The sequence below is a fragment of the Megalops cyprinoides genome, chromosome 3 (assembly GCF_013368585.1).
Source record: "Megalops cyprinoides isolate fMegCyp1 chromosome 3, fMegCyp1.pri, whole genome shotgun sequence".
In the NCBI taxonomy this organism is placed as follows: domain Eukaryota; kingdom Metazoa; phylum Chordata; class Actinopteri; order Elopiformes; family Megalopidae; genus Megalops; species Megalops cyprinoides.
In genome coordinates, this window is record NC_050585.1 from 4327012 (window position 1) to 4345370 (window position 18359).

The 18359-nt window shown below is 44.6% G+C and overlaps 1 protein-coding gene across 2 annotated transcripts in view; it reads right to left on the reverse strand.

Moving 5' to 3' along the window:
• Positions 1–18359, reverse strand: part of arhgap32b (Rho GTPase activating protein 32b) — a 90772-nt gene that overhangs the window by 33252 nt on the left and 39161 nt on the right. For both annotated transcript variants that reach the window (XM_036524653.1, XM_036524652.1), the window contains exons 5-7: positions 13823–13909; positions 9299–9436; positions 3202–3294 (exon numbers count right to left, since the gene is read on the reverse strand). In XM_036524653.1, the coding sequence (XP_036380546.1) occupies positions 3202–3294; positions 9299–9436; positions 13823–13909 (318 nt within the window). The remainder of the gene's footprint in view (positions 1–3201; positions 3295–9298; positions 9437–13822; positions 13910–18359) is intronic.

Sequence of the window (18359 nt, forward strand, 5' to 3'; positions counted from 1 at the left end):
GCCCGCATAGCATGGCATTGCGTTGCCTGTCAGCGTCAGTTTCATGATGAAGGCTTTAATTGCTCTGAAGCTGGTGGCACACCTTTGTGGCAGTTTTGTTCTCTCCCGCTTGCTCTAATCAGTGACTGCCCTCGCTGCCCTTCCCTCTCTCCATACTTTCTGTGAGACTGGGTGCCTTCACCACACCTCAGGAGTGGTGAATCAACATGGCGCCCTGAGAGGCAGCCACGGTTGCATGGTATCTATGTTTATGTTTGTTTGTTTTGTTCGCTAAACTTACACATAGCGCCACAATTCCGATTACCTTCGACCAACAAGATCTCCTATATATTAGGAGCCTATTACCCCAAGGCGTTATTCCGGAATTTCTGAGCATACCTGAAGAAATTCTACGAAAGAACTCTCCGGGAGATTACCAATCGTCATCACGGAACAAAGGCATGGCAAAGTGGCGCGCACAGGGAAGACGCGGTGGTTCTCTTTCGCGGCTTCACAGACACGGCTTTCGACCGGCACTTCCTGGGATATTTCTTTCAAATGTTCGCTCTCTACACAACAAATCCGACGAACTGCGAATGCTGGTAAGCACGATAAAGGACTTTTCTACTACATCTGCACTCTGCTCCACTGAAACGTGGTTACATGACAACATTCACGATGCTGTGGTAGATCTGTCTGGTTTTTCACTGTTCAGAGCAGATCGCGATCCCGCACTTTGCTAGAAATCCAGAGGCGGAGGAATATGTTTTTATTTTAATCAATGCTGGTGCAGCAATGTGTCTGTTTTGGGCAAAACGAGCTTTCCCGAGCTGGAAAGTTTTATTGTCAACTGCAAGCCATTCAACTCTCCACGGGAATTCACCTCTATAATACTGGTTGGGGTGTACATTCCACCTTAGGCAAATGCCCACTCAGCACAACAACAGCTGGCAGGCCAGATTGTAGAGGTTGAAGGAAAATACCCTGACTCTCCAGTCATCATTATGGGAGATTTAAACCACATCAACCTGAGTGTTGAACTCCCTGAATACAAACAACTGATCAAGTGTCCCACCAGAGAGGGAAAAATCCTGGATCATTGTTACACCACCATCAAGGATGCATACAAGGCAACCATCCGTGCCCCACTGGGGAACTCTGACCATTCCCTTATTCACCTCATCCCTTCATACAGACAAAAGCTTAAAACTGCCAAGCCTGAGGTGAAAGCGGTGAAAATATGGTCCTCTGAGGCCATAGAGGACCATACTGCAGGACTGCTTGGACTCCACAGACTGGGATGTTTTCAGAACCACCAATGACAGCCTGGATGACTATGCTGAGGCAGTTACCTTTTACATCAGTTTTTGTGAGGAGACTTGCATCCCAACAAAGACTGTGTATAGGTATAACAACAGCAAACCTTGGTTCTCTTCTGAGCTGGGGAAATTACGCTCCACCAAGGAAGACACCTATAGGAGTGGTGACCGGGACACATACAAGAGGGCCAAGTATGCACTCAATAAAGCAGTCAAAACGTCCAAGCGCAGATACAGGGACAAACTGGAAAACCACTTCTCCACTAATGACTGCTCTTCCATCTGGAGGGGACTCCAGAATATCACAAACTACAAACCTAAACCCATCAACACCACGGCAGACCCTTCACTCCCAAACCAGTTTAACACTCCAGATTTGAAAAACAAAGGACTTTCACCCCACCCCCCCTCCCCAACCCGGCCACACTCACTCTGAAGCCCCTTTCAGACATGCACTGAAAGCCGGAACTTATCTATCCATTAGCCGATCAGTCGGACTGGACATGAGACGGACTTCGTTCTGCCAGCTCCCTAGTACAAAGTCCATCTCACGTCGGAGTGAGTCCATGTGTGAATAGAGCAGGTAATTTGCCTGACAGTTTACAGTCTTTGGCAATACACGGCACCATGGTCAGCAGAATTCCTCAGCTCCATCATCCAACAGGATCTCAAGTGGGAAGAGAACATGATCACAATAACCAAGATGGCACAACAGCACATGTACTTCCTGCGACAGCTCAAAAAATACAAATTGTCACAAGAGCTACTGGTCAAGTTCTATACAGCCATTATTTAACCAGTGATAACATCCTCCATTTCCGTCTGGTTCAGATCTGCATCCTCACACTCTAAGCGGAAACTACAGCGCATTGTGCGATGTGCAGAGAAGATTATTGGCCTTCAGCTCACCCCCCTCACAGACCTGTACTCGTCCAGAATTAGGAAGCGGGTGGGGAAAATGGCTGATCCCTCACATCCTGGCCAATCTCTCTTCCAGCGACTACCCTCCAAACGCAGAGAAAGAGTGAGATCCATAAAGGCTAGGACGACACGTCACCTGAACAGCTTCTTTTCCCAGGCTGTAATCATTTCAAATACGGACCCTTCCCATATCTGCCCCCTGTCCAGTTGCACACTTGCACTTTAACAGTCCATCCCACAATGGAACTGTAAATATGTACTGTACTGTAAAGTTATTGCGCAAATGTACATAACCGTATTGCACAGTTTCTTTAATTGTATTATTGTATTTTATTGCATTGTTTATTGTATTTATTGTATTGTCATATTGTATTGTCTTGTATTGTATAATTCTGTCTATATTTATGTTTTCAATGTCGACACCTGCACCAAGAGAAATTCCTAGTACATCTGTACTTGGCGAATAAAAAAATTCTGATTCTGATTCTGTTTCGTACTGAGATCTCTACCTCTCCCTCTCTCTTACACTACACAAATCAGTGGCGCAAAGATCCATGTATTGAGGGAAATTGTGTTCAATGCACAGGTCAAACACAAATTAATACATGTCATGACATTTGACACTGAGCTGTGTTGGGCTGTAATGAACTGTGTTGCTGACATTTCATTAAGTTCTGTGAAAATAATTGTTCCTTAACGCCTGTCTAAGGACAGAAAGAGAGGGAGGAGAAAAGACAAGAGAGAGGGAAAAAAGGAGTGAGGGTGGGGAGGGGGTACACAAGAAATAGAGAAAGGGAGGAGAGAAAAAAAGGAAATTATGGAAGACATATAGGGAGGGAGGGAAAAATGAGAGATGAAAGTGGAACAGGAAAGAAACCGATGGGATGAGAGTAGAAGCGAAGGGAAAGGGTGAATGGGAGAGGGAGAAGAAACAAAAAGGACAGAGAGAAAAACAAAAAGAGGGCATGTGAGAAAGAGGTACCTCCATCCATGTGAGAGCAGGCCCACAGTTTATCTTGTTGTCAGCGATGGCTGACAAGCGGGAGAGGTAAGCCATCAGCATCTGGGAAACTGTCTGTGAGGAAACGGGAAACAATCAAATTTAAGCCAATCACAGTGTTTTTATGAAGTGTTACAGAGACTGATGTCTTTTGTCTAGTTCATAACAGTCAATGACTGACAGCATATGATAGTGCCACCCATTGCTGTGTTCATGAAGTCTCACTCTCCCATCACTAATATAGACTAACAGTCACAATGGCTTTGAGTCACTTTGGCCTTTCCAAAAATCATAGCTTTTAACAGCTTTGCTTCTGTGTTACATGTTCATGTGTGATGTTCAAGGCTTTTTTCAGAGACAACAGAGGTCAACGTCTGATACAGAAAGATACAGGATGACAGTAATCTGTTCTGATCTACCAGAGAACCAAATATTAGAGAAAAATGTCTCCCTGATAATGAATAACCTTTAAAAAACAGATTCATTGCACTCAGATGCCCGCCTACACATCATATCAACAAATCATGACAATCAGAGGAAATTAGTAAAGTGATATTTTCAAACACAACCAAATGAAAACCTCCCCCTCAGGAATGCTACTGCATTGATACATACAGAAGTCTGACTGAATTACTTCAGAGTTGGCATGTTTCTCCAAGGAAATTAATCTTGTCTGACTAAAAAGTTTGTGTGTGAAGTCATACGAGGGACTGAGCCGACAGACACAGAACGGTGGGGCTCCAAGTGAAAGCTTAACTCCTCAATTCATATTGTTAGACACAACAGCATCTCAGCTCCTACATCCCATAATTACCACCCTGTATCCCAAGGGGTTGTATTGGAAAGCAAATTACGGCCCATATGAAATTACAGAGCCCCACAGGTTCTGCTCATTTATATCAGGATCAATCTGATACATGGATCCAATAAAAGAGGAACGACACTGTGGGAGCGTATGCAATTTTACTGCTTACATGTTTGAGCGGATATTACTGCAATAATATTTCAAGTCTGAATCTGCCCAAGAGGTTGTGTTATTGCTGTGCCATGGCCTACACTACAGCTTCCAAATCCATCCGATCAAATCATTTATCAAAAATATTTTACAGCAGGACTGATGCTTGCAGATTTCAGTCCACACTGACAATGTGGGAGTAGAAAGGTGTAGAAGTTAAGGTCACCAGAGACGTCGTTATGCTGAAACTCTAGACAGGACCAGCGCTCGCTAGTGACTGTAATGAGTGAAATTTAAATGTGACCTTTTTGCACTCCCCATTTTGCCGTGGCCCAGCTGTTCTGATTCTTTCTCTTTCCTATGTGTTGAGGGGGTGAAGAAATGGACAGAGGTCAATCAATCAGCAAAGGCTGCCCGGTGACCAAAAGGACCCCGTGGCAGCCCTGAGGCCACTGCCTAAGGGGACTTGAGCCTCAGAGCTCTCCCCCTTGAAACTTATCTTGTGCTTCCTTGGTCTCTTCCTCCTGCCATGAACTGATGAGACAACGTACGGCACACATCTAAACATGATAAACTCTGCTCCACTAGGAGTCAATCTTCAGCTTCAGCACTTTACAATCTTCTGATCAGAGAAGCTTGACTTTGCCGTGTTTGTGTTCAGTGTGCAAGTGTGTTAATGGTAATGCAATTTACATCCACTACTATTTCTCAAGAGTTTAACCCAATTGCTGAAGGGAATGATAATTTTCCAGATTTTCTCACATTGCCTTATATGTTTTGGTTATTTAGTTTATTTTTCATTTGCCTGTGGAAAATGCACATTGTAATACGCTTTGACAATCTTAATGTTAGCATCATATACATTTCTTTAGTTGTTTGGGTTACAGAACATAGCCTCTTCTGTTTTTTTGCTTGTGTGCACTGTTTTAAGCGGCACAGTTTGGCAGACTGAAGGATGGATCCATGTGAACGGCTGCTCCATTAAGCCTACTCCCCCCACCCTCAGCCCCCCACAGCTGACGGGCTAAATGGTCCCTTGGATGCAGTTCGTTTTCTCACCACAAACAAACATATGGGAGGGGCTTCAAACAGAGGGTTACAAATGCCTGGTTCTGTTTATACAGAGTTTATCTGTTTCCATTGCTACAGTGATCACCTTCTCCCACAGAGCAATAACAGGGAGGTAGGGGGCCTAGGGGCAGCAGAGGAAATTAGGCACTTTGGAATCATAATACACACTGAAACCCTGCAGTCACGCCCGGACTGACGAACAACTCCCTTACAGCTCCAGATGGCCCTCGCACTCAGTCACAAGTTCAGGGGTGCAGAAATGGAGCCTTTCGTAGATTTATGAGGCCAACACTTCGAGGTGCTCAAAACACCAGGCTGACTATGTTCTGAACAACAGATGCTGATTGGTCAGTGAAAGGTTATGCACAAATATCCCTACACTCGCTTTAGTAGGTATACCACTGTATTAAAGGCAATAAAGAACAACGGCACCTGTCTGCACATGCCATGAGGATAAGAAAGTATCTTTCCATCCATGCGGAAATGAGCAATGTGGCTCTACTTTTCCCTGTTATTCGTCATATACAGAATAAAACCGGTATAACACACTACAGCAAGGGCTCTGACCTAAGGATCTAGAGTCACGGTTTCAGTCCTAGCCAAGATGCAACCTGGAGCAAGGCACTCTGCGTTATTAGTTTAATGGCATCAGTAAACAGCCAGCTGTTGCATGAACTGACTAATGTGTGCATGAGCTCCTGTAGGTGAGCCATCCATGGACGCAGTGATCTGATGAGCAGACAGCCTAAAAAATGGCTGCGTAATAACAGCCTGTGTGACTCTGCTGGTGAACCCGAATGAGGTAAGAACCCTTCAAGACCTGCTCGGCCCCTGGCCAATCGAGCTGACACATCTCAAAAAGCCTCATTCTGCCTGCAGCCTTGGTCAGCGGCAGCAGAGACGCTAGCCGGCACGCTGCAGATTTAAATACTCCACAGGAGGTCAATCAGAGAGGATCAGAGGTGGGATGGGGTCCAGACGGACCTACCCCGGAGCTCAAGTGCTCCACTACAGCCCTTCCTGCACGTGTGCTGCTGTGGAACTCTCAGGATTCGTCATACATGAGGCAGGGCATCATTTGGATTGAGGCCAATTCCAATTGGCAACAATTTTAACATACATTACAGGCTTACAAAATACAGTGTTTCCCACACATAGACTTTACTTGGGCGGGCCGCCCAGGTATATCAACGGCCGCCAAAGTATATTTGGGGACCATTTTAGCATTTTTTTTTATTTTTATTTTTTTTATCCGTCCAAGAGAACGACGCCATCAGTGTGGCGTATTGGAACATGGGCGGCGCGACATCGGCGCGAAATATAAACACTGAATTCAAAGATCCAATCAAAGCCAAAACTGAGGACAAACAGAGAAGCTTATACTGTGTGTGTCAGGCTTTTCAGAGTTGTATGACACCACTACCAAGTCGTTAAAAAAACCGATGCATGGCGCAAAGTTATCGAGATGGGGCTACCAGGTTTGTAGATTCGGCTGTAATAATTTATAGTTATAAGCAACATACCCGACATACTCAGAAGCTTGCTACGTCCCTGGTTATTAGCTAGCTAGCTGCTAGCTAGCTTAGTTGTTCTGTCAAAGTGCCAAATCCAAACGTGAGTTTATAGTATTAACGTTACAGAGCGACAAAAAACTCGATAGCTAGTTAGTGTTGTTGTTTGCCCACTATATGCACTTTCGTACGTCGCTTTGGAGAAAAGCGCCTGCTAAATGAATAAATGTTAAAGTAGATGTAGTGTATTAGTATCCCTGTAAGCACACATACATCTCCGAGACGTCTATGCGATGTATGCCGATAGATCTGGAAGATGTATTTAAAAGAACGTTTGCTCATCTGGAAGACGTCTCCCAGTTATCAAATTTGAATGTCTGCGGTTTAACAACAAATTACGGGTAAAAGTAAAACATCCGAAACATTTTAAACACTGGAGATCCCGAGACAGCAACATTTCGTGAACCCACGTTCTACGGGCTCTTTTCCTCCTTCGGCGAACAGATAAAAGATATCAAAGCAATTACCAGAGCTCTTTTTCTGTTGTTTGCTGAAATACATGTTCAGCAAAGTTGTTGAGATAGTGAGTACTTGAGGTTCCCCCCACAAGGCTACCCCCACAAGTATATGTCAGACCTGTGGGAAACACTGAAATACCTGCTGGTTTTGGAAGCAGAAAACATAATAAAGAACACAACACGATCTTGTGGCGTGACCACGACTTCACATGGCGGATTAACTCTACCCATTTCCACAAATCACACTAAAATAAGCACAGAGAATGGGCAGACCAATGATAAATTTTGGATTTTACTCTTATGATCCCTTGGTCTGTGCTTTCTTGATTTACCCTCCCTTCTTTAGGCAGCTCAAAGGTGTGATGACAGCTTGTTAGAATAGCCACTTGCCCAAAAGTTCACCATCTCTTGCTCTTGCTGCTTAGCCTGCATTCAGTTTGGGAGAAAAGCAAAAGTGCTTCTCCACAGTGCGTCACCACTTTGGAAAAGCAAAGTTCTTAAAAAACAGCAATGGGAAACTAGCAGGGAACAGATATTTGTATTTAACCCGCCAACATTATGAGCGTAAGATTTAGCTAACCAATCTGAGGAGATGTGCTTCAGTCTGTGAGCTACCTAACAGCAGACATTTCTCCAAGAATGACTGTTTAATGCATTTTTCTGATTTATATAGACTGTGACACAAGCCATGTCTTCCTATAGACCTCAGGAGAGAGCCTACTTCAGCTGCCAGAGACAAGGAGTAGCCATTTACTCATCTCTTTTGCTTTCACACCTGTGCCTGTCCTGTGTCCCACAGTGGACAGGTCGCCACTCAGACTGAGGATAATTGCTTTGTAGTTCATGGCTCTAGTTCCATCCATCTCCGTTTCGGTTGGAAGAGGAAGTGGACTTGTCCATTCTGGGAACCGAGTCCACACTCCTTCCAGTCTCAAACCTCTCCTCTGCCCAAGGTCAGGCACACAACAGGTGACACCTTTACATTATCACAGCTGTTGTGACAGCATTGCGTTGATGATAACCCAAAGCCAGCATAGCCTACATTTTACATGCTATCCATCTATAAATATAAGCAAAATAATACTTGCAGCACCTTGTTCAAGGGCACAACAGAATTACAGATTCTCTGCCTGTCTAATTACAAGGCCAGCTCTTTCACCACTGCATAAAAAACTCACCCAAAAGGACAGTGTTCTTAATTACAAGACTGAGAGAGGGGCGGTGAGGTCTCTCCAAAACACTTGTTTTGAAGGTCTCGCAATGCTAAAAGGGAAAGAGCGTCGGTGAATTTGCAGTGAATGAGATGTGACCATCAGTGCCTCTGATGGCTGGGTAAAGTGCTGGGCATGACACTGTGGGAGCCTCAGCCTGGTGCAGCGAGAGTCCTCCATTATTCTGTCCCCAGTAACAGCCACTCCAACTTCAAAGCGCATCCATTTCGCTGGGAAAACGTGTCGGAGTTCAAGCGCACTTCACAGAATACAAAGGTGAATCCCGACACCGGAGAGGCTGTTAGAGCATACAGACGCAGAAGAGGCGTTCGCCTGGCTTGCCATGCTTGGTTAGAACCCATTACACGCTATCCGGTGCTACATTTAAACACTCTGCTAGGCTAACAAGCTGACAATTCAAGCTCGACAAAGGGGCTGAGCGAGAATCAGACATTTGAAACACCCAGCACACTAAAAGATATGGCCATATAAGAGGAAAGAAAATGAAAAGTATGTTTCAGTGTATTATGGTATTTCTTAGTAGTATGGTGTGGAGTTCGGTACTTATTTATGTTGATCTGTGGTAGTGTGTGTTCATAACAGGAGGTTCATGAAATTCAACATATATATGCAACTATAGGGATATGTTTTAGAAGTCATGCTTCAGTGATGCAGCAAAACACAACGAAACTAAAATGTTCTCATGTTTGTATGTGGGTCAGTGCCACACACAGGTGAAATGTCTCATTGACCCTTGCTGAGCAGAAGGAGAGATCCCATTGGGCAGGCGGTATGACAGGCTGAGCCTCCTACCTCGGCTCTGTCCCTCAGGCTGTCGAATCGGGGCAGCTCGGGCAGCTGGGAGAAGCGGCGGTCATAGATACACAGATGAAGGTGCTTGTCAAGGACGCGGAAGTCTTCATAGCTACGCCTCACAATCCAGCTGCGACCCTGCAGCAGTCAGAGAGAGAGAGGGAGAGTCAGAGAGAGGGAGGGAGAGTCAGAGAGAAAGAGGGAGAGTCAGAGAGAAAGAGGGAAAGCCAGAGCGAATGAGAGAGAGCCAGAGAGAAAGAGGGAGAGTCAGAGAGAAAGAGGGAGAGCCAGAGCAAATGAGGGAGAGCCAGAGCAAATGAGGGAGAGCCAGAGCGAATGAGGGAGAGTCAGAGAGAAAGAGGGAGAGCCAGAGAGAGGGAGGGAGAGTCAGAAAGTGAGAGTCAGAGAGAGGGTGGGAGAGTCAGAAAGAAAGAGGGCGAGTCAGAGAGAAAGAGGGAGAGTCAGAGAGAGGGAGGGAGAGTCAGAAAGTGAGATTCAGAGAGAGGGTGGGAGAGTCAGAAAGAAAGAGGGCGAGTCAGAGAGAAAGAGGGAGAGTCAGAGAGAGGGAGGGAGAGTTAGAGAGAGGGTGGGAGAGTCAGAAAGAAAGAGGGAGTGTCAGAGAGAAAGAGGGAGGTCAGAGAGAAAGAGGGAGAGTCAGAGAGAAAGAGGGAGAGCCAGAGAGAATGAGGGAGAGCCAGAGAAAGGGTGGGAGAGTCAGAGAAAGGGAGGCAAAGTCAGATGGGGGGCGGAGTCAGAGAGAGGCAGGGAGTCAGAGAGAGGAAGGGAGTCACAAAGGGAGAGAGTCAGAGGGAAAGTAGTGTGGAGGTTACCGGCCAACGGTTTATCCAGACCAACAGCGAGGCACACAATACACATCATGCAAGTATAAGTTCCAGAAGTTATGCTGTTAAACGCATCATAACACATTTTTCACACTCCAAGTCCCACAGTGCATCACAGTGGAGCAAACGGTGTCTTGAGGATAGGCGTAACTCCTCTGGACATCAACTGAGTGACTCACAGGCAGTTTATGAATCACTAGAGGGTGCTCATGCTAATGAGCACTGAGATGAAGGGACCCTGGCTATGTAATCCATCCTACCCCTGCAGAACAAAACCAATTGTGCACTGCTTCTGTGGACACCTGATCGCTGTCATCGAATGATACAGCTCAGCCTTGAACTTGCTGAGTCTTCAGCTGTGGGGCTCAAACTGCACCTGGAATGAGCACCTTAACAGACCGAGCCACTTGCGAGTTCCCCCGTCACAACAATTTAAGTCTCTCTTTAATTCTGAATGGGAGTGACACCCATTAGATGAAATGCTAGGAAGACAACACAATACCCACAGGCCTTCAAAGACTACTCATTATTATTTATTAGTCACAACACAGCTTTAGGCCATGGGTGCTTTTTTGCCTTCATTTGAGCTATAGGTGGCTGTCACTGAAACCAACACTTGGGTGTAATCTTTCATAACAGAATGTTTTGGCTTGGGGTGTTTCTATTCTGTTCAATGTGAGAGATGCAAATCCGAACTGACAAAATGACTCAACTGTCAGCCTTTTTTAGAAGGCGCATTTTTTTCCCATTGTGAACAGTCTGCCCCCAATTTCCCCAAAGTTTGACAAACCGCTTTCATGCCTTGGTCTGTGAATTTTTAAATAGTTTTCCCTCTGGTACAAGACATGCCAACTGGATAGCAAGACTAGCTTCACTACACATTCTAAATTTCCTTGTAGCCTTTGAATAAACACAGTTCTTACACAGATGTTTTTTTTTGGCCGTTGTGAAACTGTCCATCACAAACAGCATAACAACATTTATTAATATTTTGGTGAGCAGTCAAAAGACAATTTGGCTTGTTTTTCTAAAATATTTATTGTTTTACCATTTCAGCCATCCAAAATGAGCAGACCCCACACAAACAAGCTTTTAAGAATATAGTAATGTTGGAACCTACTGCCATTATACTTTCTGGCACAATCTTTAGTTTACATTTGTTGCATTTGTAACATGGATGCTGTCCACTGTCCCACATGTTTGTACCCCAGGATTTCCACAGAGGAAAGCGGATGCTAGGCTCCATTATCCAGTCCCTGCATTACACCACACCACCACCCTACAATAAATTACTACAATCGATTGCTACATTTCCTCTTGATCAAAACATGTCAGAGCCAGCTCTTGCTTAAGTGTTTTAATCTGAATAAAAGGATCTTTAATCAAAGTACAAGGCAGCACAAAGAAAAGTGCCTCTGGGTTCTAAGGAGTATCAGGGATGGGTATAGACAAAAAAGCTTCATCTTGTGTTTGACCACACCACCAGTTAAGATACAACCAGAGCAGGTGCAAGGCCAACGGAGAAGGCGTCATTTGGAGTTGCCATCAGTGGTTACATTAAGGGGAGTGGGGTGATGAAGGGTGGGGTAACCATGGGTGTGGTGGCTGTATGACTACATCTCATCGCTCTGACTCCTGGCTCCTCCCCCACAGCTCTGGAGCTCAGTGACGCTTCTTTAATTAGCTTTCCCTGCCCTGTGCCCGCACCCTTCTCCTGCACTGGTGATCGGTTTCCTGCCCTGGCGTCTTTCCAGGGCGTGGCTCTGAGCCCCTCATACAGCGCCGTGCCACCCCCTGATGGTGGCAGCGGAGTGTTTCTCTGGCTTCATCCAGCACCCCCTGCCCACCCCTCTCACCACGATCACCCAGTGCCCACGTGTCTCTCAGCCTAAGTTCTAAACACATCACACAGCACTCTCCAGGTTCTGTCCTCACCGTGACCTTCTTTCACGATCAAAATGAAAACCCCACAGGGTAAATCCAAAAGCCATTATCAGCGTTATGCAGGCCCTTTTAAAATCTAATTTCAAAGTGCCGAACCACTGAACTTTGGGGTCAGCCCACTAGTGATTAATAATCTTGGGTTCACAACCATTTTGCCTTTTTGATTTTACTTCAGCTTAATGGGAAAGGCCTTGACTTTGTGTTGATTGTCTACCTAACATCATATGACCAGGTCCCAAAACCCCTGCAAAAAAATGAAAGACCACACAAACGTAGACAAACCCTGTCTTAACTCAGGCCAGCGCAAAAGTACAGATCACTCTTGGCACTGTACTCCTCGACTGTTGTCATAAACCCTGCTCTAGCAGATACACAACTTCTAGTCTTTTCTGTGGCATTTACTGAGCGCCCGCTTTCACATTGCACTCACAGATCCTTTGTTTCGCTTGTTCTGTTTGGGAATCCTCTGGAACTAAAGCGATCTTCGTGCACATTAGGCTTTCTCCCCATGCAGTGCGGGACTTTTGGACACTTTTTCACAAGCTTTTCTTTCACAGAGCAGCCCTGTGGATTAGGTCTCCCCTGAAACAGTGAGCTAGCCCGTTCAAATTTCCAAGGACAAAGCCAGGCTTTTCCTGGGCATTCCCAAGGTCAGGTAACGGGATATACTGATGAAGACCTTTAAGAAAAATGCAGAGTAGATGGCTGCTCTTGAAAGCTACAAGGCTGCTTGTGTGCAACCCGAACCCCGTTACTATGTCACTGTTGACATCTTGTTGTTAAGACTCTTTTTAATTCCCCACTAGGACACACTGTATTATGAAAAGGTACACACAGAAATCCATCATTGTAGCACTGCTACAAAATACGTACCTTATGGTAGGGATGCACAATATTGGACTTTTGTCGATATGCCGATATTTTCAAACTCATTTTGGCCAATTGCTGATGCCGATACTGATATATATATAGATATATATATAGATGTAATTTAAAAACAGTCTCATGCCCCTCCGGAAGCAAATAGAAGCTTAGCAGCACACAACTAGCATCCTCCCAGGGTGAGAACCTTAGCTAGGGGTCGGTCGAAACCATTAGGACCTCCATTCGAGTCCCAAACCATGAGCACAACGATCGCGGGCTGTCTTGTTTCTTGTGTCTTGTGTACTTTACTCTGACTTGTGTACTTTACTCTTTACTCTCTGCAAACACAGGAAACCTGCACATTGAGTCACTGGGTCCTTAAAAGTATGACCTTATTACCACACACTACAGCTGAGGGTAGCTTTCCTTCAACCTTCAGCACAGTCATTTTACAGAAATCCATATCGATTGGGTTCTGATCTATGAAAAGTCTAAGAGATATAGTTACAAAAACTGGGTGGGGTGGCTGAGAATGACTGAGAGGGTGAGTTGGGTGGATGAAGTGTGTGGAAGTTGGGTGGATGAGTGTTTGAGAAGTTGCTTAACTGAGTGTCTACGAGTCAATGTGAGCGAATGAATGGGCAAGTGCGTGGGATCGTGTATGTAAGTGTGACTGAATGGATGGGTGAGTGAGTGAATAAATGAGTGGGTAAGTGAGTGGGATCACATGAGTATGTAAGAGCTTGCGACTGAATGAATGCGTGAGTGAGGGAATAAATGAGTGGATGAGTGAGTGGGATCACGTGAGTCTGTAAGAATGTGACTGTATGACTGAAAGTGAAGCACAGCAAAGGGGGGGGGGGCTCGGACCTACCTGGCAACAGATCTGGACGAGGTACACCAGCTCCTTCAGCTCAAAGCCATTCCTCGTCACTTCATTCTGCTCATCTGCCAGAGCTAGCTGCAGAGAGGGAGTGACGGAGGGTTAAAACACAAGGAAAACAAAATCTTGGACTTAAGCACTTTTGGGATGTCCAGCATTAAAGTACTGATACTGCGAGGGGAAGAAAAACAGTCATCAAGTTAAGGGCAGCAGACTTGTCATCCCATTGTTACGATTTCATCTTGGATCGCTGAGAGAAATTGAGAAAATTGACCAGGGGGAGGGAGAGACGGGAGAAAGGGGAGAGTTCCCTCGCTGACTGAACTGTCCACATACTAGGGCCATAAAAAATAAATGAGAACAACGGAATTACTCCATTCACTGAGCTCTCCACACAGCAGGTGGGAACAGATTCCAGAGGAAAGTGCCCCCATGGGCACCAGGGCACTGAAACTGCACCTTGAGTATTTCTCTGAAAATATTAGCACACTTGTAAAGCTAAGGAAAATAACAGGTTAGGAAAATGTTTGGTCACTTGAACACACGGATATAAAAGAGAACTCCAAATCAGTATGATTTATAATACTTATGGATATGTATCGTAAAAACAGTGCATGCTGTAGCTTTGAGTGCTGGTTCGCGGCCCTGATGATATCACTGGATTGTTAGTAGGGATGCATCGATATATCGGCTGAACAACGGTGTCGGCCAATATTCGCCTTGTTGACTGCCATCAGCCTATCGGCAAATGACATTCGCCAATGGCAGTGGGCGATGTTTATCTGTGTCTGTATCCACCTTTTGAAAAAATAAAACAAAACAGCAGCTGGTTTTAAGGTTATATCCACTAAGTTTAAAGAAAGACCTGGCACACTTAGCTAACTAGCTAGCTAAAACGCTCATTGCATACTACCTAGCCTGCTAACTATAATGTTAATTTGGTAGCTAGCTAGCTACCAGTACTAAAGTTGTCAGAACAGGTTGCTTGCAGTGTCTGTGGTAAAATTTACTATTTGGTCAGAAGAGACGTGATGACGCTTTATTAGTTTGATAGCTAGCTGGCTCTTAGTAATATGACAGCTGAGCAAAGTGCGTGAAAGCCAAATTAGCTAGCAAGCTATCTAGCTTTCTACATTGTTTTTATTGTAGCTAGCTAGCAATGTGCTTGTTTGCAAGGTGATATTTGTATTTGTCAGCAGAATGTGATAGTAACTAGCTAGTTACGTTTATTGTTTTGTTTGTACTGTTGCTGGCTAGCTAACTAGATTTGTCTTTGTGAGGTGGTATTTGTACTTTTCAGCTGAATGTACAAGTAGCGAGCTAGCTAATTTGGCTTTCACTCACTTTGCTAGCTATCAAACCAATACAGCTTCATTATGTCTCTTATGAACAAATACTTTTTTAACATTCGTATTGCAAGCCAAGGTATTGAATTCTGACCTTAAGTACCGTTTGCTAGCTAACAAGCAATTTAAAGTTAGTTAGCTAACTAGCTAGTTTCCCTGGCACAAAAAGAGGAATAAATAACAAAAACAAAATAAACAAAACAAAAAAACATTGGTATTGGCAAATAGGCCAAATTGGTATTTTAAACATCGGTATTGCCCCAGAATTTCACAATTGGTGCATCTCCAATAGTTAGTGCCCTGTGCACATTGCTGGAAACCGATAGTTCTGGGTGAAATCTGAACTCTCTCGTTCTCCACGTTAAAGTCTCTGACGGCTTAAACACAGGGAGAACAAAAGACCACAGGACCTTCGAAGCATCAAACATCATTATCACCACTGCATCTTTACAAGGGGGTTTTCTCAGGCTCAGAGTGACAGAAGATCCAATCATCCTTCTATTTAGAGTTCCCTGACAACACTACAACCCTCACTCAAGCTCCTTTGTCTCCAGTCAGAGTAAAGTACACTATATGGCCAAAAGTATGTGGACACCTGGCCATCACACCTATATGACCTTATTAGACACCCCCCCCCCTTACAGCTATAACAGCCTCCACTCTTCTGGGAAGGCTTTCCACAAGAATTTGGAGTGTGTCTGTGGGAATTTGTGCCCATTCAGCCAAAAGAGCATTTATGAGGTCAGGCACTGATGAGAAGGCCTGGCTCGCAATCGGCGTTCTAATTCATCCCAAAGGTGCTCAATGGGGTTGAGGTCAGGGCTCTGTGCAGGCCACTGGAGTTCCTTCACACCAAACTCGTCAAACCATGTCTTTATGGAGGTTGCTTTGTGCACAGGGGCAGAGTCATGCTGGAACAGGAAAGGGCCTTCCCCAAACTGTTGCCACAAAGTTGGAAGCATACAATTGTCTAAAATGTCTTTGTATGCTGTAGCATTAATGTTACCCTCTACTGGAACTAAGGGGCCTAGCCCAAACCCTGAAAAACAGCCCCAGACCATTATCCCTCCTCCACCAAACTTTACAGTAGGCACTGTGCATTCCGGTAGGTAGCGCTCTCCTGGCATCCACCAAACCCAGATTCGTCCATCAGACTGCCAGATAGTGAAGCGTGATTCATCATCGGTGTGCTTTGCACCACTCCAGCTGTCACTTGGCATTGTGTTTAGTGATGTTGGGCTTGTGTGCTGCTGCTCGGCCATGGAAATCCATTTCATGAAGCTCCCGAAGCACAGTTCTTGTGCTGATGTTGCAGCCAGAGACTGTTTGGAACTCTGTAGTGAGTGATTCAATAGTGGATAGGTGTTTTTTATGTGCTATGCGCTTCAGCACTCGGCGGCCCTGCTCTGTAAGTTTGCATGGTCTACCACTTTGTGGCTGAGATGTTGTTGCTCCTAGACGCTTCCACTTGACAATAGTAGAACTTACAGTTGACCAGGGCAGATCTAGTAGGGCAGAAATTTCACAAACTGACTTGTGGCAAAGATGGCACTCTATGACCCTGTGAACTCAATAATTAGGAGGGGTGTCCACATACTTTTGGTCATATAGTGCATCTCTATAGTAGGGGAGCAAACCTGTTACTTAGAGGATCGTATCTGTGCTAAATGATTATGGCACCAAAGCTGGCTTTGATTGCTCCAGCCACTATATACAGAGGATCAGTAAAACATTCAAATATTTGGGCTGTTTGGTCAGCCTGCTAGCACAACTTAGAAATGGTCAACAGTGGCCGTTGAACACAAACTGCTTGAGCTACTTTACACAGAGTATGGATCGTAGCACACAGATCAGATTCATTCTATGTCAACAATCATGGCAAATCATTAGCTACTGACTATCCCAGCCACTTCCACAGTAGTGAAAGCAGTAGGGTCTGACATATTCTTTGAATCAAACGCTTAATATTTTCTTGTAAGCAGGGGATGTTTGCAAGGATATTGATCATTTTTTAAGCATGAGCTTTGAAAAATGACATCTGGATTAAAGTATCACTGCTTTCAACAAAACACATTCTGTGTGGGAAAGAAAAAACTAAAACCGCTATAAACCATCTATAAAGAAATGTAACACAATTAGTGAATGCAGCTGGCTAACAAATGTACAGCTGGCATAAAACTTACTTATTTTGTAAGCTGTCCTTGCTTGTCTGTGGTTACCCTGATTGTGCATACAACACGTGTCTCACTGCTCCTGAATGACACAAGTTCTGTGTACCGTAGTTTCTGAAAAACTTGCCCTTGATTTTTGATCTTTGCTGTTTCTCAATTTTTCTATTTTCACCTGTGTACTTCTTACCTGCCTCACATGCCCCTCCTCCCAAAACGCTATGAAATACTAGAAATCTCTAGAAACCTGGATCATAGTCTGAATTCCTCTAAACCTTGACTTACCAGGGCCAAGGCCAGGCAGCAGACTTTCTATCCTACACAGATGTCTGCTTTTTCCCTGGAACCACCACTTAAAGTCAATCCCATAGAGACAGTGTCTGATCCATGACTCTGGGTCCCAAACTTCTTAAAAACATCTAACAGAGGAATTTGTGATGATAATTTCATAAAAATTAAATCTGACAAACCTGAAAGTAGTACCTGTAGACAAATGGTCCTTAAGATTGGGTTAATAAATATCAGGTCGTTACAACCTAAAGCTATATTAGTAAACAAATTGATTACTGATCACCAATTTGATATCTTATGCCTGACTGAAACTTGGCTTAAACCTAATGACTTTGTCGCTCTTAATGAATCAACTCCTCCCAGTTACTGTAATCACCAGGTCCCTCGACCTACTGGTAGAGGTGGCAGTGTTGCTGCTGTACACAGCTCCAAACTCTGCCACTTTTAAACCTGGCTATAACTTTCATTCGTTTGAACTGTTAGTACTTAGGTTTGCACATCCTGACAAGACTGCATTTCAGCTATTTACCCTTGTAATAGTTTACAGGCCACCTGGCCCTTACAGTGTTTTCTTATCGAAATTTTTATCGAAACTTTTTACCTGACCTGGTTGTCAATACAGAAAAGGCTGTGATAGTAGGCGACTTTAATGTGCATATGGATAATGAACATGACCCGTTCAGAACAGCATTTTTGTCCATCATCAAACCCATTGGACTCTAT